At 41.5% G+C, this 25113-nt stretch overlaps 1 protein-coding gene across 1 annotated transcript; it reads left to right on the forward strand.

Annotated features, from left to right (window-relative positions):
• Window positions 1–39: 39 nt before the first annotated feature.
• LOC143295874 (BBSome complex member BBS1-like) lies at window positions 40–19706 on the forward strand. The gene is made up of 15 exons (XM_076607537.1): window positions 40–185; window positions 1681–1847; window positions 2751–2840; window positions 4569–4693; window positions 5241–5287; window positions 5590–5698; window positions 7921–8052; window positions 8522–8628; window positions 9730–9856; window positions 11633–11861; window positions 12538–12696; window positions 13981–14114; window positions 15267–15401; window positions 16352–16438; window positions 17688–19706. Exons 1-15 carry the CDS (start codon window positions 160–162, stop codon window positions 17772–17774), a joined length of 1761 nt encoding a protein of 586 aa, XP_076463652.1. The 5' UTR covers window positions 40–159; the 3' UTR covers window positions 17775–19706.
• Window positions 19707–25113: the final 5407 nt, after the last annotated feature.

Consider the following 25113-nt stretch of genomic DNA (forward strand, 5'->3'; position numbering starts at 1 on the left):
GAAGTTCCATTTTTTAATTTTCAATATGGCACTGAAATGTTTTCGTCGGCAACCGAATTGACAGCGTACACACATTGAATTAGACAGTGATTTCTGTTGTCTGTTTGTATTAGTAGATTCACGAGTTTGAAAAGCGTGTGATCACAACCACAGAAAACGATGCCGGCATCAGAAGAACAGCCCAGGTATACTGTGAATTTTTAAAAAATCGATTAGATGCCGAAAAATGTTGACCACCTTTTTGTAACTTGGGTTTGTGCATGAGTTGGTGGCTTAACTAGTTTGGATATCATTTTTATCTGTTGTTCAGAAACTGTTTGTGTTGCCAATTATGCAAACGGTATCCCGATGTAAAATGCGCCCCATCAGTTTTCGAAAACAAGTGTCTGCTTCCTTTCTTCTCTCAAAAGTCTCTTTTTGCCCACCTCCCTGCCGCAGCTTCAGTGCCAGCAATCCACAGGGAGCTATCGGTGTTAGGTTTTTCATTCAAACTTCTTAGTTTGAGATGGGGTGTGGTGGGTGAGGAGCGGGGCTTGAGGAGGGAGAGAGGGTGGAGTGCTTCAAGTCCCGAATCTGACCTACCAGCACACCCAACCTCCCACCTCCCCTTCCGATACCCCGCCTCCTCTACCACCACCACCCTACCCCACCCCCAATCCCAAACTGTCAGTTCTACAAAACAACCTGGCTAGTGGAAACACCCTAGTTCTGTACACATCAGAACCATCCAAATGATGATGGTGGATGTTCAAAGAAAGAAGAAGAAGAATAGGGAGGGAATGGGGAGAGGGTGGGGAGAGAAAGGGGGAGGGAGAGAGAGAGAGAGAGAACACAAAGTTTTCCTTACCTGTAGAAACAATTCAAATGGTTATTTCATGTACCGGGGTCTTTTTCTTTTGCCCACGTGATGTGCGTCTTCACATATGGGGTGTGCCGTGAGCAAAATGGTGACAGTTTTGATTGAGTTCTGTTCATGTCTTCAAGACATGTCTTCTTGGGGTTATGTGTCTCATGGGGCCATAACTTTTCATCTTCAAGTGCTCGCGGTGAGCTGTGCAAGTTGTCAAATGATATGTGTCCACCCCCTTGTCTTGCTCGTTTTGCAGATTATATAGCCTACAATTTGGTATTGTTACTGTCATTGTAATCTTAGATTGTCATGCATGTTCAATATCCATAAATGTGACTCACTTGCATGAAGAAAGGGTTGCATAGTTAAAAAAAGAAAAAGAAAAGCTAAAAATCCTAATATAGTAATATTTTAAATGTTTCTTTAAAAAGACTGAAGACATCTGTCACATGGCTTGTATAATGTCCATATTGTCTCAAGAAACATCATGTCATTGCCAGTATTGTCTGTTGCATGTTTCCGTGACACTTTTCTTTCTTCATTTCTTGTCCATTTAAAAATGCTCGTAACCCTGTATAATGACAACAAAAGAGAGATGTTGATAGATTGATGCAGGATTTGTGGAATGGGTGGATAAGAGAAGATGAATTAAAGAATGTATTATGTAAAATAAAAAAAAGAAAAAGAAAAAAGATAAAAAAGAAGAAGAAAAGATTAACGTCTTAGTATGATACTGACAGCCAGTGAGAACCATTTTAACAGACCCTGCATCAGTGCATGAGATGCACTAATTTCCCTCATGAACCTTATTTCTTGTAATTTCATTTCAGTGAGGTGAGTGACAAGTGGCTTGATGCCTACAATGACCGTGTGGCATCACTATACACCTTCACACAGTGTATGACACTGTCTGACATCCAAGCTGATGGGGACTACAAACTGATCGTTGCTGACCTGGGCACTGGAAGCTATGATATGAAACTTAAAGTCTACAAAAGTGAGTGATGAATGATCTGCATTTCTTCATAAAAATGTATTTCTTTTTTGTGGTAAAATTGGCATTGTATATATTGTGAATTAAATGACTTCAAATCCTTTCAAGTTTGTTATAGATACAACATACATATGTGTCAAAAAAAACTCACGTTTATAGGCATGATATAGACTGTAAAATATGTTATTTTGTATATTATCAAATACATACCCCCCCCCCCCCCACACACACACACACACACACCTCTGTCTCTGTCTGTTTCTCTCTCTGTTTCTCTGACATGGATGCGTCTTTGACCAACACTTTAAGTATCTGTTTCTCTCGGGACATGATAAAGAGACTGTTCAAGTCATCCCAAACCCCCCCCCCCCCCCCCCCCCCCCCCCTCTCTCTCTCTGTGTTATAGATATACATAATAGGTTAACTGAATAGATAGATATAGTTGTATCTATATATACAGATATAGAAACATATTTTTGTATATTTCTATATTATACTCTATACAATGTATGTGTGTGTGCGTGCATTTTAACTCTTAAGAGTAGGATACAGATTGTTTTAGCCAGTTATAGTCAGTGTTACTTGTATTATCTGCTTATGTTAGAACTGCATCTGAGTATATCATATAAACAAAATTAGTGTGTGTGTGTGTGTGTGTGAATGCTTTTGCCAGAAATCACCATGGAAATGGTGCCCCATTTGCTGTGAGGGGAGAGATGAGGTTGATAAAGCTTTGAAATATTCTTACAGATAAAAGATAATATATTTCCCAATTCTTTAAAAGCACAAATACTGAAGTGATACACATTATGTTTGTAATCAGTTGCTTATGTTTGTAGTCTGTTGTTAAACAGCTTGTTGAAGTCATAATCTATGACATACTTCCCCTTCCCCCCTCTTGAACAGACACAAATCTGATGAGTGAACACACCATCATCGATTTACCCACTGGTGTTGTGACTTTTTATATGGACACGCTGGAACCAAGAACACCAGGTATGTCCTCTGAATTATTGGTTTGATTGCATTTGCCTTATCATTTAGCAGGCACCTTTTTTGTCTGTTTCTGATAATGTGGAAGGCCATGTTAGAACAGTTTGCACAGGAGCAAGGACCATGACAGGTGCAACAGCCAAGTGGCTAAAGCGTTGGACTTTCAGTCTGAGGGTCCCTGGTTTGAATCTCAGTAACAGTGCCTGGTCAGTAAAGTGTGGAGATTTTTCTGATCTCCCAGGTCAACATTTGTGCAGACCTGCTAGTGCCTGAACCCCCTTCATGTGTGTATGCATGCAGAAGACCAGATACACACTTTAAAGATCCTGTAATCCATGTCAGTGTTTGGTGGGTTATGGAAACAAGAACTTACCCAGAATGCAGTCCCCGGAAAACGGAGTATGGCTGCTTAGATGGTGCAGTAAATGAACAAAATGTTCATACACATATAATGTTACATGTCTGTATGAGTATATGTGTGTGTGAATGAAACCTGATTGAATGACACAGGAAACAAATGGTGAGCACCCAATGGCAGCTGTCAGTTGGCACAACCCAGGTAGGCAGCCTGTTGTGCAAATAACTCCATGTTTGTAAAGCACTTAGAGCTTGGTCTTCGATCGATGACAGATGCTATATAAGTATCCATATCATCATCCTGACCACGGCCTATAGTTCGTTGATGACATGGACAAGCTGGCTGGCATGCTACAGAGGGAAAAACAAAAACAGATCTTGAAAACCAGCTTGACAGAATATAAGCAGTATCATTATGAACACCTGTGCCAAGAAGACTGAAATAATGACAAATGTCTCTAATTGTTTGTTTCATGGAATGCCCCTGATGGCTGTGATTAAGTTAGCAGTATTGTGGAGACTGACTTCATTAGGACGAAGATCTTTAATGCTGTGGTTTCTATGGTTGACTCTGTGTGGCTAGGCAGGCCTCAGACTTACTGAGAATCAACATTGTTTCTATACTGCTGCAGATATTCTCTTATTTCTTTTGAAATTTGTTTATGAAAAATGGGTTTTATGTTTATTGTGGCTGCTTGTAGTTGATTCAGTTCTAGACTTTTGCTATTATTGTACTGTATTGCATTGCATTCGATTGAATTATTGTATTAGTACATTACTTTCTTTTTGCAACAAAATCCTCTGGTTTGAAGTGTTGGAGAAAATGTGTATCCACTACAGTGCAGTTCCACATATTTTTACCCTCTGGCACTGGCATTATATAAATTCAGGCCTGAGTTTTCAGTATCACATTTGGAGTGATGGCCTATTGGTATTGCTTCTGCCTAGGAAGTGAATCTTAGCACACAGGATCGAATCTCACACTTGCCATTATTTTATCCCCCTCCACAAGCCAAGTGGTGGACTGGATGCTAGTCATTGGGATGAGATGATAAACTGAGGTCCCATAAGTAGCATGCACTTAGTGCGTGTAATAGGACCCACAGCAACAAAAGGGTTATCCCTGGCAAAATTGTGTAGAAAAATCCGTTTTGATAGGAAAACAAATACACTTGCAAGCAAAAAAAAAAGAAAAAAAAAAAAAGAAAAGAAGGGGAAAAAAAGAAAAAAGAAAAAAAGGGTGGCACTGCACTGTATGAACATGCTCTTCCCTGGGGAGAGCAGCCTGAGTTTCACACAGATAAATCTGTCGTGACAAAGAGTAAAATACAAGATAAAAAACAACAACAAAACAATAAAGGTTTGTGTTTTCAGCAATTGCTGTGGCCTCTGGCCCCTACATCTATGTGTACAAGAACCTGCGTCCTTACTTCAAGTTCACCCTGCCTCCCCTGGACATCCACCCTGTGGAACAGGACCTGTGGGACCAAGCCAAGATGGTGAGCACAGCTGGGGTCTATTGTTTTTGCCTTCTTCAGTGGTTGTGTATGGCTGTGTATGGTGGACTCGGAGTGAGTGGCATGGGAGTAATGCCACTGAAATGGTGCAGAAGTTGGGGCTGAAAAAAAAAATCTTCATAACTGATATTATGATTATTATTTGTTCACATTCCCCTTCAGCGGGGAGCCGTAAGCCAAAAATGATTAAAAAAAAAATCCAGTTACAAAAATACTTATATAAGTGTTCACATGCATTGAAATTTTGGAAGAAAAGAAGAGGAAGAAGAAAGAGGAGGAAGAGAAAGTGATTAGACACAGACAGACAGGTACAGAGTATAGACAGAGAGCAAGCATCAGTTGAAGTACAAGAGCAGTCAGAATAGGAACATTGACTGTTGTTGACACTGATACTGTTACTATCATTATTATCAGGGGTTTTTTTTTCATTTTTATTATAGTTTTTTTTTTAATTTTCAAAGGGAGGAAATAAAGAAAAAGAAAGAAAATAGATTATGATCGTTTTATTTGTTTTGTTTCTCTGTTCCAGGACCAAGTAAATGTATCTGTGATGAGAGACACCCTGGAAAGTCTGAGGTGAGTGGACATTTGCCTACATCTGTTTCCAAATTCACTATATTTTCTGTGGTAAATGCATGGCACTGCTGTAAAAGAGTCCTTGTTGTCGTTATGAGTTTGGTATGTATGTTGGTGTTCATGGCTGTGTGTATGCGTATGTGTTTGCATACGTGTGCATGTGTAATATGTGTGTGTGTGTGTGAGCATGTGTGTGCGTGTGTGTGTGTGTGTGTGTGTGTGTGTGTGTGTGTGTGTGCCTTGTCATCTGTGAGTGCCTGAAATCACGCACATACATTCAGTGTGTACATGTACCCCCACAGGATGGAAGGTGCTGTGCTGACAGTGCGGTCCCTGCGCATGCTGCAAGTGGACCTCAGCGATTTGGATGCCTTCGTCCAGGTCCACAAGGCCACCCCTCTCAAACGCCAGGTGAGAAGATGTCAAGAGTAAAGGATAACAGTGTCAAAGATAATCATTTTAGCAACCCCTAATAATCATCAGACAGCTAGCCCCTAATAATCATCAGACAGCTAGCCCCTAATAATCATCAGAAAGCTCCTAATAATCATCAGACAGCCCCTAATAATCATCAGAAAGCTCCTAATAATCATCAGACAGCCCCTAATAATCATCAGAAAGCTCCTAATAATCATCAGACAGCCCCTAATAATCATCAGACAGCTAGTCCCTAATAATCATCAGAAAGCTCCTAATAATCATCAGACAGCTCCTAATAATCATCAGACAGCTAGTCCCTAATAATCATCAGAAAGCCCCTAATAATCATCAGACAGCTAGTCCCTAATAATCATCAGACAGCTCCTAATAATCATCAGACAGCCCCTAATAATCATCAAACGGCTAGTCCCTAATAATCATCAGAAAGCTCCTAATAATCATCAGAAAGCTCCTAATAATCATCAGACAGCCCCTAATAATAATCAGACAGCTAGTCCCTAATGATCATCAGACAGCTAGTCCCTAATAATCAGCTGACAGCGCCCAATAATTCATCAGACAGCTAGCCCCTAATAATCATCAAACAGCTAGCCTCTAATAATCATCAGACAGCTAGCCTCTAATAATCATCAAACAGCTAGCCTCTAATAATCATCAGACAGCTAGCCCCTAATAATCATCAAACAGCTAGCCTCTAATAATCATCAGACAGCTAGTCCCTAATAATTATCAGACAGCTAGTCCCTAATAATCATCAGACAGCTAGCCCCTAATAATCATTCGACAGCGCCTAATAATCATCAGACAGCTCCTAATAATCATCAGACAGCTCCTAATAATCATCAGATGGCTAGCCCTCAATAATCATCAGACAGCTAGCCTCTAATAATCATCAAACAGCTAGCCTCTAATAATCATCAGACAGCTCCTAATAGTCATCAGACGGCTAGCCCTCAATAATCATCAGACAGCAAGCCCCTAATAATCAGCTGACAGCGCCCAATAATTCATCAGACAGCTAGCCCCTAATAATCATCAAACGGCTAGCCTCTAATAATCATCAGACAGCTCCTAATAATCAGCTGACAGCCACTAATTGTCACCCAACAGCCCCTGATAATCATCAGACAGCCCCTGATAATCAGCTGACAGCCTCTAATAATCGTCAGACAGCCCCAACTTCATACACACACAAGCTGCACTGGTTTATAAGCCGCACTTATTACCGGTACCGGAACACATACCGATACTACAGAAAAGCTTTCAATACTGTAGGTTATGAAATAAACAAAAGCGGAAACAACACAAAGAAAAGCAAGTGAAAATACTGCTAGTGACACACACACACACACACACACAAAACACAACGAAAATAAGATCCATAATTTAGGGATAGTCACATTTATTCAGTGTCACAGCTTCCTCCGCCATCTTGTCACTGACTTCAGCATCACTTTCACTTGATGAACATGAACGCAAGGTGGAGGTCGCTGCTGATTTGTTGCTTGCACTGTCGTCTGCTAGGTTGATCGTCTTCAATTTGAAGGCTGCATCATAGGCATTACATCGTGTTTTCGGCATGTTGAAGGTGTGCGCTTGAGCAGAGCAGAACTGATTGCTGATCTGAAGGCTTTAATGTGTACGGATTTGATTTTTAAAATGTGAACAGTTAGCACACTAACCTGAAGCTCATCCAAAAATTCATGGACAGAATTCATGATTTTGGTGAGTTGAAGGGCAGCTAAGAATAGACGAGAACGTGACACTCCTGGGATTGTTAAAATCTTCAAATAAGCCACATCATTGTTTAAGTCACAGAGGTTGAAGCTGGGAGAAAAAGTCGTGGCTTATAAACTGAACTTTACGGTAGTCACCCAACAGCCCATGATAATCATTCAGCAGCTCCTAATAATCATCAGACAGCCGCTAATAGTCACCCAACAGCCCATGATAATCATTCAGCAGCTCCTAATAATCACGAAAGAGTCTGTCAGCCATGCAGGCATGGAGAAGCTCCAGTGACATATCAGAACACCCGATTGTTGTTTTTGTGGCAGACGGTGATCAGTCCATAATAGTCACCCGAAAGCCCCTAATAATCATGTTTCCTCTCTGAAAGAGTCTGTCAGGCATGCAGGCATGGAGGAGCTCCAGTGATTTATCAGAACACCCAATTGTTGTTTTTGTGACAGACGGTGATCACATGCCTGGCCACTCTGAAGAAGTCAATGGCGGATGACGATGCCATCAGCTGTTTGGTGCTGGGCACAGAAAACAAGGCCATCTACATCCTGGACCCTGAAGCCTTCACTGTGCTGGCCACGGTGAGTGGATGAGGCAGTGTAAAGGCGTTTAGAACTAAGCTTGCTTTGTGTGGGAGTGTGTGTGTGCATGTGTGTGTGCATGTATGTGTGCATGCGTGTGTGTGTGTTTGTGTGTGTGTGTTGCGCATGTGTCTGTGTATGTGCATGCGTGCATGGGCATGCTTGTGTTTGTGTGCTTCCATCATTATTGTTTGCACAAAGTAAAAAGAGAATAACCCCCTATTCCCCTGCCATCTCCCAACCCTGATGCCCTCTTATATGAGTGTTTTTGTTTCTTTTCCTTTTTTTTTTTCTCTCTTTAAAATTTATTTTATTTTATTTTAAAGATCTCTGATACATGCCAGCAAATACCCTCCCCTGTCTTACTGCCTGTCTGGATCTGTCTTTTTTCTCTCCGTCTCTTGTCTCTGTCTGCTTCTGTCTTCCGCTCTGCCATCCAACTTTGTGTGTCAAATGATCTGTCCATCAGATGGAGCTGCCAAGCGTTCCAGTGTTCCTCAGCGTGAATGGTTTGTTTGACGTGGAGTACCGCATTGTGACCTCCTGCCGCAACGGGTGTGTCTACACTCTGAAGAGGTAATATGTGTTCTTGCCTTAACTCTCTCCGGACGAAGGAATGCTCATGCATTCTTACATAAAATGTATTCGGTTTCAGACAACAGAATGGAATAGCATTTTCAAGAAATAAAAATCAGTCACGCGCTGTACACGTGATTTTGTGATTAGCCAAGCAGAGTGCGTTATTCTGGGTCACTCCACAATCGAATGGTATGATTGGCCAGCCTGCCATGTGTGGCCCGTCTCGCACACATGCTGACAAAGTCACTGACCAGTATTTTTTTATATTTTGTAATTTTTTTTCCAAACCCTTACAAATGGGCCGTCTGTGGGGAAAAGCAAGGGAGAAAACTTGTTGTCCCGAGTGAGTTAACCTTAACTCATTCTTCTCCAGATATGAGTTAACATATACCATGATTACTTCCCCTGTGGACCGGGTACGGGTATTCTGACACTGGCACACTATTCTAATTTTGTTAGTATTGATTGGTACAGATGGCATTCTAAGCTGATGCAATTACGGATTCTGGAAGCATGGAAACAAAGCTTTGTTTGACTGATTAAAATCAACACTCCATTGATTTTCACAGTTCTACTGAACCACTCTATTTTTTTTTTTCTGCAGTATCAGTATCAGTAGTACTGGTCCAAGGGAGTTGTAGCAGTCATTGAGCTGTGGGGTTGAACGAGTTAAAATATGAATGTCTGCATGTCCCGTTTAAAGTGTGAAGTGTGTGCATGCATGTCCCCTTTAAAGTGCAAAGTGTGTGTGTATCCCTTTGGAAGTGTGAAGTGTGTGCATGTCCCTTATGAAGGGTGTGAATTGTGTGCATGTCCTCCTTAAAGTGTGCAGGGTGTGCATATCCCCTTTTAAAGTGTGAAGTGTGTTCATGTCCCCTTTAAAGTGTGGAGTGTGTGCACGCCCCCTTTGAAATGTATGCATGTTGCCTTTAAAGGGTATAGTGTATTCATGTCTCTTTTTAAAGTGTACACATGTGTACCCACCCTCACATACATGCACCACACAGACACACAGACACACACACACAGACACACACACACACACACATTGCAGATCAGGTAGGGAAGAAGTTTGTGTATACATGTGGATGTGGGCAGAGGGACGTCGGAAGGCGTGGTGAAGCACTGCATTGAGCTCAAGTCGCAGCCAGTGGGCATGGAGCGCATCAACAAGAACATCTATGTGGGCACCATGGACCAGATGTTACACTGCTTCACTTCAAAGGTGTGACTGGAGGCCGGCCTCTCTGTCTGTGTGTAGTGTGTGTGTGGTGGGAGGAGCGGTGATGGGGGGGTGGGGGGGGAGGGATGTAGATGTGTTCTAGTTTGTTTGGTTTTCTAGGTGTCAGAGCATGCAGACTGACCCATATACACTACACCACATCTGCTGTAAAAAAAATAATGTAAAAAGAAATGCAGATGCCCTGACCCAATGCACTAATCATGCCTTGAGAGCCTACCCTAGGTGCGTGTTTAAAAACAAAAACTAAAAAGAACTGCATGCACCCGCACATGCACACACACTGACACCATGACACCAGTGTGCAAATGCGTGCACACAAACATATACGGACATATATGCACACAGAAGCACAGTGCACATGCCACAGTTTGCAGTCTCACAGACACCAAGGCCCAACCCTCAACCAACAAATGTACATACCCAGGCCCCTCCCGAAACACGCACACAAATACCTTATGTGTGGGTGTGTATATCGGGGCACATCATCAAGAACATTTACATGGGCACCATAGACTAGATGTTGTACTCCTTCACCTCCAAGGCATGACTTTGTTGTCTGCCTGTGTAGTCAGTGTGTGTCAGTGTGTATGGATGGGGTGGACATGGGTGGGTGAATGGGTCATTCTTGCACACCATTCTGGAACAGCCACATTCGGTACAGAAACACGTAAAATCCAATGACGGTTCTGGATGTTACAGTCGCAGAAACAAGAAAGAAACAAGTGGGGGGGGTCGTCTTTCATTATGGGTGTAAAGTTGTGAATCAGTGTGTGCATACGCATAAGTCCGTTATTGGCTATGGAAGAACCTAAGTTAAGAGAAGCGCTTTCAACTGAAAAGATTGTCCAGCTGTCACAAGCGAATGTGTATGACTAAAGAGGAAGATGGAGAGAACTCTTGCAAATAAGGAAAAAAAAAATGATACTGCCAAATCTTCAAGAAAGAGTATCATGAATGGTACCAGCTTTACAGGGAAATAAAAGGGAAAATTTTGTTTTATGCAGTCTTTGCAAGTGAAAATTCTCCACCAGACCATGATGCTTGTTGTCATGTTGTATTGAAAAAGAAGAAGACAATAGTGTTTTTCTGAAAATGCTTGAAAATTTCAGTTTGTTCCTGATTTTTATGCCGTCTTTTTCCTGGTGTTAACTCACTCAGTACGGCCAGTCCTCTCTTCTCCTCTACACAGACCCCTCGGATGTCCAGTGGGTGTCTGAATGACCCAACCTTTAGCTTCCGTCGTCAGAATTGTGGTATTCTTTTGTCAACATTCACGTCTTCAGTATAAGAGCCTTCCGCTTGCAATATTTCGATGATGGTAATTGGGGTGAAACGCTGTTAACGTCGTCTCTTTCGCCGTTCGTATGGAGAGAGTTAAGATTTCAGGGTAGGCATGTATGCAGCGAGGCCTCTGCTTCTGAAGCATGTGGGGTGGTATGGATGTAGGTTGGTGGGTGTGGGTGTGTGGGGATACCATGGACCCATATGCTGCACTGTTTCGCCGCCAAGGTGACTGAAGCCTGTCTATGTGTGCAGCGTGTGTATGGATTGGGGATGGGGGTGTATGTTTGCATGTGTGAGTGTGGGTGGATGGCTGGTTGAGTGTGTGTGGATGGGTTTGCATGTGATGGGAAGAAGAAGAAGAGGACTGCTTCAGAATTTTTTCTCAAATTCAGTCCCGAGCTAGACATATTGTTGCCGTTAGCCTCCAGTTTTCATACGTCTCAGCATGTCTCGTTCATCTTCTCCACCACTCAGGGCAAGAAACTGTGGACAGTGAAGATGCCGGCCACCATCATGACCCTGGAAGCCATCGATTACAAGCCCAAAGGGTTCAAGGCTGTGGCTGTTGCCCTGAGCAACCGTCAGGTGCAGCTGTACAAGGAGAAGTTCCTGGTGGACATCATCCACACAGAGGATGTCATCACCGGGCTTCGCTTTGGTCGCTTCGCCCGTGAAGAGGGGACGCTAGTCATGAGCACCAAATGTGAGTGTGTGTGTGTAGGGTGGTGGTGAGAGGGGGACGGTGGGGGGGGGGAGGAGGAGGGGAATGGGAGTGGGGTGTAGTAGTGTGGGTGTGTTTGTTTGCAACGGGTGGATGGGTTGTGTTGGATGTGTGTGTTTGCGTGCGTGCGTTATTTTCAAGTCTATGTTCATTTGGTAAACTGTAAAATTTGCTGCCTTTCCTTTTCTTTCTTTCTTTTTTTTTCCAAATCAATAACCAGTTGATTTGCTAGTCATCAATGATTCCAGGATTATGTTTTTCTCTTTCAGTCAAGATGTGTTATCATTCTTATTTGACAAAAAAAAAAAAAAAAAAAAAAAAAAAATCAGTCACTATATGGTGTTACACATGCAGGCCTTCAGTTCCATGTTCATAATGCTGTGGTGGCCACTGGCTGCTAATGGCTGTCAGATTTTCGTCCTCCTTAATTTTCGCTGTCCTCCTGTGCTTCTTCCTCCTCTTCTTCCTCCTGTTCCTCCTGTGCCCCTTCCTCCTCTTCTTCCTCCTCCTTTTCCTCTTGTTCCTATTCCTGTTGTCCCTCTTCCTTCTCCTCCTCTTCCATCTCTCCCGCCTTCTTCATCTTTTCTTTCTTTCTTTCCTATTCCATCCCTGTGTTATACATCAATAGAACTGTGCCTTGCTGTTTTCACCGACCCAGCTGGCAGCCTGTTTGTCAAGATCCTGAAGCGCAGCGCCAAGTTTGAGGAGAAGGATCTGTCCGCGGGGCCTCCAGCTGCCCAGAACGTCAAACTCAACGTGCCCAAAAAGACCAAGCTCTTCGTGGACCAGACACTGCGCGAGCGGGAGAACGCAGTGGGTGAGTCAGTCCCCTCTGTTTTGGACACGAAAAGCATGTTTGTGAAAGAAGCATCCCTCTGTCAAGACACAAGAAGTGTATTTGTTAAAGAAGCATCCCTCTGTCAAGACACAAGAAGTGTATTTGCGAAAGAAGCATCAGCAGTGCATTTTCAGTTGACTTTGGAATAAAGCTGCGAGTGGGAGAATACAGTAGGTGAGTTCCTCTGTCAGGATACAAGAAGTGTATTTGTGAAAGAAGCATTAGCATTGCAATAATAAAAAAAAGAAGGTCTTATTCTTCAGGGATGGGATGCGTTTGCAGTCTTCACAGCACTAAATTTGCTTATTGTTCACAATTTTCCTCAGTCAGTAGAATTAACATCGATTTAGGAAAATTCTTTACACCAAGCAAAACTTAGCACTGCTATGACGTAACCCAGCCCAGATACTGTTTTGTTTCTCCCAACAGATATTTTGTGTTCAAGAGCGCAGAAAATTTGTGAGGGAAAAACTTTTTTTCTGGGGTTTAAATTAGAGTTTTCATTTTAGTCTTGTTTTGATGGGCAACATTTTTTTTTTGGTCACCTTAATGTTCAAGGTCATTTCCTTTTAAAAGCAAAAACTTGAAAAGAAAAAAGTTGACACCTCTTTTTTCACATTCATTAACTTTTGTGTGTGTGCATGTATGATAATGTTACAACCACCTGCCACCTCTTTATACAAACGAAATGCATTGTGGGTATGTGAAGGGTTGTTGAGAATAAGTATTTCAGTTTTTCTGTTCTCTTTTTCATATAACTATTTACTTACCGGTACGTGTTTTGTTATTTTGCAGCACAAGAGAGCTAACACTGCATGTGAAGTGCTGCTCCATATGGATACCCTTCATTATTGTTGTATTGTATTGTATTATATTGTATTACATTTGTGGTTTTGGTAGATTTCTATATATGTGAAATTTAGGCTACTGTTCCTGGGGAGAGTGCAGTACAACCTTTTTTCTTTTTTTCTGTGGATTTTTATACACAATTTTGCCAGAAACAACTCTTTTGTTGGTGTGGGTGGTATTTTTTGGGTTTTTTATTTTACAAGTGCTGAACATATGCTGCAGGCAAGGCCACCTCGGTTTATCGTCTCATCCAAATGACTATCACCCAGAACGCCATTCAAAGTCTAACGGAGGGGCGGGTAAAAATCAAGTGCCTGGTACAGGATTCAGAACCTGTTGTGTGGCTCATTTCCTAGTCAGGCACATTACCACCGGGCTGCGGTTCTACTTTGATGATGACTTGCATCGTTTCAGGCATGCACAGAACGTTTCAGCGTGACCTGTACCTGCTGCGTCTGAACGTGGCCAGGGAGTACGCCAAGGCCCTGGACAACAGCATGAACCCCATCTCCTCCGACCCCACTGAGCCCCTCAAACTGTCCGCACAGGTGGGTAGTGCAGAGATGCCTTCTGTTACGATTTTGCTGTATTTTGTTATGCACGATCACAGTTTGTTATGCCAACATCAGAATTGTTCCAACAGGTTCATTTTTGACTACATAACATGGTCACATGCTTTCCTGTTGTAACTTCATCCAGATGCTCTAGACCTGTTGATCACGAGGCCAGGGCAGTCACTACTAATGGTGGTCTCACATGATAATGCTCAGCTAATCACGTGCTTGTTTATAAAGAAACATCATTGAGTGGACCAATCAGCTTAACCGTTTGCCTGAACAAGAGAGAACGTGGCTAAATCAAGTTGCGTCTCGGTCAAATAGCATCTGTGCCTGGTGGATGAAGCTATGGCATGCAAGGAAGGAACAAACTGATGTTGCTCAGAGTCTGAGTGTTCCTACCAAATTGAAAATGTTCCTGATTGTTCCTACAAACACTTGAAAGGGTTTGGGTCTTGTTTCATAGTTAACTGTTGAATTTGGCCAGCACAAGCGATTGCAGCAACCACAAAAATAACCCTGGCATGATATTTAACTGCTGAGATTGGCCAGTGCAAGCAGTTGCAACCTGATTCCCTTTCAATGTGTAGATCTCTATGTTGTGTAGCTAATATTCGAAGAATATATTATTTAAAAATCCAACCAAGTCCACACACTTTCTTTGGCACCTCCTTGAAATGGAAACTAAAAAACTGAAACTGCAAAACAACGTGTATGTGCCATGTGACAGTTTCAGTTCAGTTTATCAAGGAGGCGTCACTGCATTCGGACAAATCCATATATGCTAAACCAAATACACTAGGCAGATGTCTGACCAGCAGCATAACCCAATGTACTAGTCAGGCCTTGAGTGCATGCATTATATTTGTGTGTCCGTCACAGTGGATTTCTTCTACAGAATTTGCAAGAGGATAACCCTCATTTTGCCATGGGTTCTTTTCCAGTGCGCCAAATGCATGCTGCACACAGGACCTCAGTTTATCGTCCCATCCAAATGACTATACACTCAGTTTAATTTTCGAGTCAGACTTGGGAAAAAGGGGGTGGGAATGTCTGTGTGGGGAGACTAGGATTTGAGCCCAGACCCTCACTGGTATCTCATAGGTGTCTTATCCATCTGGCCACCTTCCTCCTGTGTTGCAGGTGCAAGGCATCGGGCCAACCTTCAAGCTGACGGTCAACCTGCAGAACACCTCTCTGACCCAGGCCTCCACCAACCTCATCATCACCTTTGAGTACGACGACAGGCTGTACGCCTTCCGCAAAAAGTTCCTGCAGGTGGGAGTGTGGTGTGTTGTGTTGTGTTGTGTTGTGTGTGTGTGTTTTGTTGTGTTGTGTTCTCTGTGTGTGTGTGTGTGTGTGTGTGTGTGTGTGTGTGTGCATATGTGTGTGAGTGTGTGTGTGTGTGTGTGTGTGTGAGTATGATGACAGGCTGTACTCTTTCTGCAAAAATATTCCTGCAAGTGGGAGTGTGTGTGGTGTGTGTGTGTGGGTGGGTGCCAGTGGGTGGTGAAGTGTGTGTGGATTGGTGGGTGTAAGTATCTGTGTTTATGTGTCCAGGATGATGTATTCTTTTTGTATAATAATCCTGTATGTAGGATGTTGTGTGTGTGTGTGTGTATTTGTGTTTGTGTGTGTGTGTGTGTTGTGTGTATGTGTGTAAAAGAATGTATTTTGTTTGCAAAATGGTACTGTAGATAGGATGGTGTGTGTGTGTGTGTGTGTGTGTGTGCGTGCGTGTGTGCGTGTGTGTGTGTGTGTGCGCACGTGTGTGTGAATCTGCCTGCCTGTCTGTCAGTGTCTTTCTCCCCAACTTGCTTTGTTTCTGCCTTGGCCCTCTGTCACTGTGTCTTTAGTTCTCTATCTCTGCCACTGTTTATCTCTCTGCTGCATATTACCCCCTCCCCCTCTGCCATCCCAACATGGCCAGCTCCCCACATCACAACTTGACACAGGCAGAATTGCCTAATCATTAACCCCCTGACAGCTGAACTCGGATGGAATGAGATCAGTGTGTGCCATGATACAGAAGTGTAAAGCGATGCAGTCCCGAAAGGAAGTTCCAAATAAAGAATGGTTACTGACACTCTGACCTGTTAGCTGTCAGTTCAGTCATACCTCAGTGAGGTAACAGCGTTTCGCTGATGAGCATGATCATCAGTAGCAGTCAAGGGGTTAATCATTTACACGGTTTGGGTCTGAATCGTCCTTTCTGGGTTTTTTCGCAGGTTCCAATGTTGGTGCCAGGTCTGAACTATGTGTTTGACACCTTTGTTGACTGCAAGAACGACAAAGGGGTGTCTGACAATGTCAAGGTTTGTGACTGACTCTTATCTTGTTGTTTGTTGTCCATTTTTCTTTCTTTCTTTTTTTTTTTTTTTTTTTTTTTTTTTTTTACAGAAATAATTTCATTTCTTTATTTATTTGCTTACTTATATTTATTTTATTCTTTTTTGTGGATTTATTTACGCATTTATTGACTCACTTGTGTAAACAAAGTGAGTCTATGTTTTAACCCGGTGTTCGGTTGTCTGTGTGTGTGTGTGTGTGTGACTGTGTGTCCGTGGTAAACTTTAACATTGACATTTTCTCTTGAAATATTTTGTCAGTTAACACCAAATTAGGCATAAAAATAGGAAAAATTCAGTTCTTTCCAGTCATCTTGTTTAAAACAATATTGCACCTCTGGGATGGGCACAAAAAAACAAAAACAAAAAAGAAGCCTAATTATATGCAAACTGCGTTTACTGTTATATTTATATTTTTTGTATTCTCTAAACATGGCACTTTGATCTGATATTCTGACACAACAACAAGAGTAGTCATTATTATCATTTTTTGTTCAAACAGGAACTTCTTTTGCTAAGCATGGAAGTTTTATTTATTTTGCAAACGTTTTTGGTGCAAATAGTAATAAAGGGAAATTACTCTGTAAGTAATGCTAGGGGACTTAATTTGCTTTAAACTGATCTTTCTCATCTTAAACATTACACTTTGAAATTGTACTCAATACATAAAAAGCTTGTGTGTTTTACTCTCAGTGTACAGGGCTTTCAATATGTTTATTTGCCCAAGTAACAATTAGATTTTTTTTTTTAAGTGTATCACAAGTGAGTCTTGAAGTCCTTGCCTCTTTTGTTTTAGTTTATTTATTCATTAATTTCATGATTTATTACTTATTTGTTTATGTATCTCTTATCTCTCCCCCCTCCTCCCCCCAGGTCCCCCCACCCCTCCGCCTCCCCCTCCCCTGCGCCCCATTTCAAGGCCTGACCAAGCACGTTGGGTTACGCTGCTGGTTTGACATCTGCTTAGCAGATGTGGTGCAGTGTATATGGATTTGTCCGAATGCTGTGACACCTCCTTGAGTTAACTGAAGTGTCTTTGAAAAGAAATGGTAAATGCTTTCATGTAACTACCTAGTACACTTGGTTTGATGATGCACTTTGTTGCAACAATAACAAACACACACGCACACACCACACACACACACACGCACGCGTACACACACACACACTGTCTTGCTGATCCTAGCTTTCACTGCTCACTATCCCTGTTTCCCAGGTGTTTGTGCTGAAACAAGGCAAAAGTGTTCCACTCATCACGGGGGTCATCAGCATGCCTGTGGCAGAGGTGGTGGTCATGTCTTGATGGACTGGGAGCCAGTGCAGTCCGCCAACAACAATCTGGCAGTGAAACTATCACACATCGTCAGATCCTTGGGTGATAGATGTGTGAATTTACATGTTCAGGTCGTTGGGGTGTTGGATGTGTGAATTTACATATTTAGGTTGTTGGGTGATAGATGTGTGAATTTACATATTCATGTTGTTGGGTGATAGATATGTGAACAGACAAATTCAGGTTATTGTGTGGTGTATGTAAATTTACATATTGGGATCCATGGGTGATAGATTTGTGAATTTACATATTCAGACACTCGGGCGATAGATATGTGAATTCACATATTCAGATTCTTGGGTGATAGATCTTTGAATTTGAATATTCAGATTCTTATGTGATATATGTGTATAGATTTGTGAGTGCGGTGTGGTGGTGTCGTTTGCAAGAAAGGGAAAGGAAAGTGTTTGGGATTTGTGGTTTTTGAAGACATTGCATTTTTTTTTTCTGTCTGTTTTGTTTTTTCCTCTTTCTTGTTTGGAGGTTGTTCTGTTCCTTTCTGTCTCCCCCTTTTTTCTTTTCTTTTTTTTTTTAGAAAAAAATATCTGGACTCTCTCTTTATTTTCTTTCTCTTTTACTCTGCCCATCTGCTTTTGTCCCCCTAATCTTTGTCATGTTTTACATCGCACACCCAGAAAAAATGTAGTGAGTGTGTGTGTGTGGAGAGAGGTATGGAGCTGTTTGACTTGATGTGGTATTGTGATCTGAATCTCTGAATGTGATTTATCATTTTCATTTTCAAAATGATATAACAGCTTTGTTTTTAAAAGAAAATTAGTATTATGTATTTTCTTCTTCTTCTGTCTCTCTCTCTCCTTTTTTTTTTTAATTCATGAAAGGCTTTTTTTCTAATAGTGTGGTGTTGCTAAAGTTAAAAAGTTGCACATGCTCATGCATGCACCCACACACCCACACACTGTTTTGTTTCTCAGCTCTTGTCTACTTATATTTAGAAAAGATTTCATAAAAGGGAAAAAAAACTTTGCTTTCAAATTGTAGGAAGTTGTGAACAGTCATTTCCGAGTTTTTATATCATCTCAGATGACCCAGCTTTGATTTTTTTTTTTAACCTGAAATGTGAATGTTTTTAACATAAAGTAATAGACCTTTTGAAAAAATTCTTAAACAGGATATTGATTCATATGGGTGGTGTCTTTCTTGTATATTCGAACTTACAGTGATATGGCACTGTTGTTGTGAGAGACATTCCACCTTAAAGATTGATCAGTCTTTACAAAATCTGTTGTCGGCCATCAGTGTTCATGTTTACTCTTTCAATGTCAAATCTGAATGAACATTTAACAAAGCAGTCTTCGTGTACAGAGCATTGGCCTTATAATAAAGCTGTGATGACGTTATGAAGGGAAAAGGGTAGTATTTAAGAAGCTTTGTCCTTTGTGCGTATCTTATGAAGTCATTGTGATAGGTCAGAGGCCTCTGCGTTTTAACCATTCTGAGAGTACTGAGAGACATTCCAGCAACTGTGGACAAAATGTTTTCAGTCACAGATTTTTGTGTGCGTTTTTTCTTCAGTGTTCAGTCTGTCATTGTCTTTTTGCTGTTTTCTTATTTGATAATTTTTGCTTCTTTTTTTTCTTCCTTTTAGTCTGCTTCTATTGATCTCAGGTCAATGGAAAGAATAATCAGTGTAATGAAATCATAAGACTAATTTTTATAACATTATTATTTTGATAAGTTGTGTGTGCAGTTATATTGTGTGTGTGTGTGTGTGTGTGTGTGTGTGTGTTGGATGACAATTTTTAAAGGGTGTTAAATAACTTTCAGAATGACGTTCCCACACACACACCCGTCCGTTTTTGTTTTTTTTAAATGATGAACAGAGTAAATACTTCATCACTTGAACTGAATGAAATACATTGTGTGCAAACTGAAATAAAAGAGTGGTTAGGACATGTGTTTGTGTTTAAAACAAATCATTTGCAGGTTATTTACACATGTATGTACATGCATGTATGTACATCTGTGTATGTATGCATGCGCACGAGCGTGCACACACACACACACACACACACACTTGCATAACACACACACACACACATGTACACACACACTCACATAATGCACTCATACACAAACACACGTATGCATGCTAACACACACACGCACATATGCAAACACATAAGCGCACAAGCGCAAACACACACACACACACACTTAAATAATGCATACACACACACACACGTACGCACATGCTGTCTCTCTCTCACATACACACACTCATATTGCAGGCACACAACCACTTACAACCACGCATACATGAACACATACACACACACACAGAATTAACATTGATCTCTATTTTTAATTTGAATCACAGCTTGGAGAACAATACGTAAGTCTTGGCAGGAGAACATCAAAGCTGAGCTTTCTCATCCTAGGGAGAAAAATGAAATAACAGTTAACGCAAACATTACAGGGAGAAATGGAGGGGCGCGGGGGAGGGGCTGTAAAGGGAGGATACAAGGGGATTCTGTTAATGAAACATGAAGACACCAACTTTAGTCAACACATGACTAAACTGTTCTTTAAAGGGGCAAGCCTATTTTCAAGCACAAACCAAATGCTTCTCAACATATTTCTTTAGCTTTCATTTTTCAAGAACATCTCAGATTTGTTTTGTACATGAAAGAGGTTTTGTCTTTATATGTGTCAGCATTATTATTCTATACACATCTGTAAAAGCCAAAGAAAAAAATCTGGACTTGTCTTTCATTCATACAACACTAACTTAGGTCAATGGACAACCTAGAAACAAAAACACAAAAAAACAAACAAACAAAAAAAAAAAAAAAAAAAAGGAAAAATAAGATACAAGAAATGTGTTGGTTATGTACATTATAAACAACTCCAGCCTGCACAATTCATAACACAAACTTAACGACACATTTTACCAAAACAAAGGAAAACAAATCCTTGCAAGGAAGGTCACAAACAATTATTACCTGGATAAGTTTACGTACCTAGCAAGGGGCCGGGAAACGAGGGAAAGGAACAAAGGTGACACGCTGTGAAACGACAATGGTGTGTTTGAAAGAAACACGGGACACATACCAGAACAACAAATGGTATCACAAGAAACACGTGACACACACCACGGCAACAAATGGTATCACAAGAAACACGTGACACACACCACAGTAACAAATGGGATCACAAGAAACACGTGACACACACAACAGTAACAAATGGTATCACAAGAAACACGTGACACACACCACGGCAACAAATGGTATCACAAGAAACACGTGACACACACCACGGCAACAAATGGTATCACAAGAAACACGTGACACACACCACAGTAACAAATGGGATCACAAGAAACACGGGACACACACGTACCACAACAAGAAATGGTATCACAAGAAACACGTGACACACACCACGGCAACAAATGGTATCACAAGAAACACGAGACACACACCACGGCAACAAATGGTATCACAAGAAACACGTGACACACACCACAACAACAAATGGTATCACAAGAAACACGTGACACACACCAGAACAACAAATGGTATCACAAGAAACACGGGACACACACCAGAACAACAAATGGTATCACAAGAAACACGTGACGCACACCACAGTAACAAATGGTATCACAAGAAACACGGGACACACACCACAGCAACAAATGGGATCACAAGAAACACGGGACACACACGTACCACAGTAACAAATGGTATCACAAGAAACACGGGACACACACCACAACAACAAATGGTATCACAAGAAACACGTGACGCACACCACAGTAACAAATGGTATCACAAGAAACACGTGACACACACCACAACAACAAATGGTATCACAAGAAACACGTGATGCACACCACAGCAACAAATGGTATCACAAGAAACACGTGACGCACACCACAGCAACAAATGGTATCACAAGAAACACGTGACGCACACCACAGTAACAAATGGTATCACAAGAAACACGTGACACACACCACAACAACAAATGGTATCACAAGAAACACGTGATGCACACCACAGCAAGAAATGGTATCACAAGAAACACGTGACACACACGTACCACAGCAACAAATGGTATCACAAGAAACACGGGACACACACCACGGCAACAAATGGTATCACAAGAAACACGGGACACACACCACGGCAACAAATGGTATCACAAGAAACACGTGACACACACCACAACAACAAATGGTATCACAAGAAACAGGAGACACACACCACGGCAACAAATGGGATCACAAGAAACACGGGACACACACGTACCACAGCAACAAATGGTATCACAAGAAACACGGGACACACACCACGGCAACAAATGGTATCACAAGAAACACGGGACACACACCACGGCAACAAATGGTATCACAAGAAACAGGAGACACACACCACGGCAACAAATGGTATCACAAGAAACAGGAGACACACACCACGGCAACAAATGGTATCACAAGAAACACGGGACACACACACAAGAAACACGTGACACACACCACGGCAACAAATGGTATCACAAGAAACACGTGACACACACCACGGCAACAAATGGTATCACAAGAAACACGTGACACACACCACAGTAACAAATGGGATCACAAGAAACACGTGACACACACCACGGCAACAAATGGTATCACAAGAAACACGTAACACACACACAAGAAACACGGGACACACACCACAACAACAAATGGTATCACAAGAAACACGTGACACACACCAGAACAACAAATGGTATCACAAGAAACACGTGACACACACCACAGTAACAAATGGGATCACAAGAAACACGTGACACACACACAAGAAACACGGGACACACACCATGGCAACAAATGGTATCACAAGAAACACGTGACACACACCACGGCAACAAATGGTATCACAAGAAACAGGAGACACACACCACAGTAACAAATGGTATCACAAGAAACACGGGACACACACACCACGGAAACAAATGGTATCACAAGAAACATGTTACACACACCACGGCAACAAATGGTATCACAAGAAACACGGGACACACACGTACCACAACAAGAAATGGTATCACAAGAAACACGGGACACACACCACGGCAACAAATGGTATCACAAGAAACACGGGACACACACCACGGCAACAAATGGTATCACAAGAAACACGGGACACACACCACGGCAACAAATGGTATCACAAGAAAGACGGGACACACACCACGGTAACAAATGGTATCACAAGAAACACGTGACACACACCACGGCAACAAATGGTATCACAAGAAACACGTGACACACACCAGAACAACAAATGGTATCACAAGAAACACGTGACACACACCACGGCAACAAATGGTATCACAAGAAACACGTGACACACACCACGGCAACAAATGGTATCACAAGAAACACGGGACACACACCACGGCAACAAATGGTATCACAAGAAACACGTGACACACACTACCACAACAAATGGTATCACAAGAAACACGTGACACACACCACCGCAACAAATGGTATCACAAGAAACAGGGGACACACACCACCGCAACAAATGGTATCACAAGAAACACGTGACACACACCACGGCAACTAAAGGAGTCGTTAGAAACAGGTGACACACACCACAGCAACAAATGGTATCACAAAAAACAGGGAACACACACCACCACAACAAATGGTATCACACGAAACAGGGGACAAAACACCACAGCAACAAATGGTATCGTAAGTAACACAGGTGACACGCACATCACGGCGACAAATGGTATCTTTGGACAGCAGCTGAATTCCCCTTTTGTAAACGAAACCAGCAAAACAACAAATGGTTTTTAGTCATTCAAAACAATACGCGTTCTGAACTGAAAGCTGAACACAGGGTGCAGATGAAGTAGCTCGTGGATCTGCACAAGATTCAGAGCTACATAATGATAATAATAATAATAATAATAATAATAATAATAATAATAATAATCCTGTGATGAAAATTGGTGGTGTTAACTTTCTGAAAAGTGTCAGGGTTTCAGTTTCGAAGAGGTATCAAAGTGTGCAGGCTGATTCATATACATTACGCTATATCTGCTTTAAAAAAAAGAAAAGAAAAGAAAGGGAACAGGTGCCCCATCTTCGCATGAACCCAACGCGCTGGTGAGACCTTAAGATCCTACCCAAGGTTTGTATAAATCATTGATATGAAAAGAAATGAGATAACGAAACGGGAAAAGCAAATATCAAGAAGTTATAAATACTTTGTGATGTAAAGTTTATAATATGAAATGAAAAAGGATAACATTTATGTTAGTTAAGTGTTAGTTATCTGAACAACAACAACAACAAAAAAAAAAAAAAAAAGAAAAAAAAAAAGAAGAAGAAAAACACAACAACGACAGCAGTGTTATTACAACAATGCTTATGTATTTGGCTGTACATGTACATTTAGAGATAACTTAAAAAAAAAAAATCCAACAGGCTATATCTGAGATCCTGAGTGCCATGTAAACTGGATCATTATGTCCACAAAGTTTTGCTGAAACTATGGTAAAAATTTTAAATAAAAAAAAAAGAAGAAAAAAAAAAGGAATATGCGGCGGCAGGTCACTTTGCAGGGTGTCTTCGTATATTGATCGTTAAAACATAATATTTTTAGACCCACCATTCTATTGTTGTACTGACTCACGATAACTGCTACTCATTTATAATATTCTTGTTTTGATGAGAAGAATTATACTGAAAAACAAAACATTCGTAACTTTTTAAAAAAAAGGGAGCAAACTCTAAACAGTCAGGCAGACTGAAATGTTTCTCACTCCTGTTTCTCTCACAGTTTGTCAGCCGACTGTCGTCTCGTCTCATCCGGTGACAATCACTGACACAATATCAGTCCTCTCTCATGGGTGAACGGACCACTGCCATGAACAGACCATGGCCAACAGATCGTTGCCATGAACATCACACTGCCATGAACAGACCATGGCCAACAGATCGTTGCCATGAACAGATCATTGCCATGAACAAATTACCGTCACGAACAAATCACTGTAATGAACAGATAATTACCATAACAAATCATCGAACAGATCACTTCCTTTAACAGCTCATTACCGTAACAGATCACTACCACGGATAGATCATTGCTATGAACAGATCACTGCCATATTAGCCCATTGTCATGAACACATTACTGCCATAAACATATCCTTGCCATCATTGTGATGAACAGCTCCAGTACCAACAGATCGTTGACATGAACATGTCATTGCCCAGAGACAGTTGCAACGAACACATTGCCACGATCAAATCATTGCCAATCGTTGC

The sequence above is a fragment of the Babylonia areolata genome, chromosome 21 (assembly GCF_041734735.1).
Source record: "Babylonia areolata isolate BAREFJ2019XMU chromosome 21, ASM4173473v1, whole genome shotgun sequence".
Lineage (NCBI taxonomy): Eukaryota > Metazoa > Mollusca > Gastropoda > Neogastropoda > Buccinidae > Babylonia > Babylonia areolata.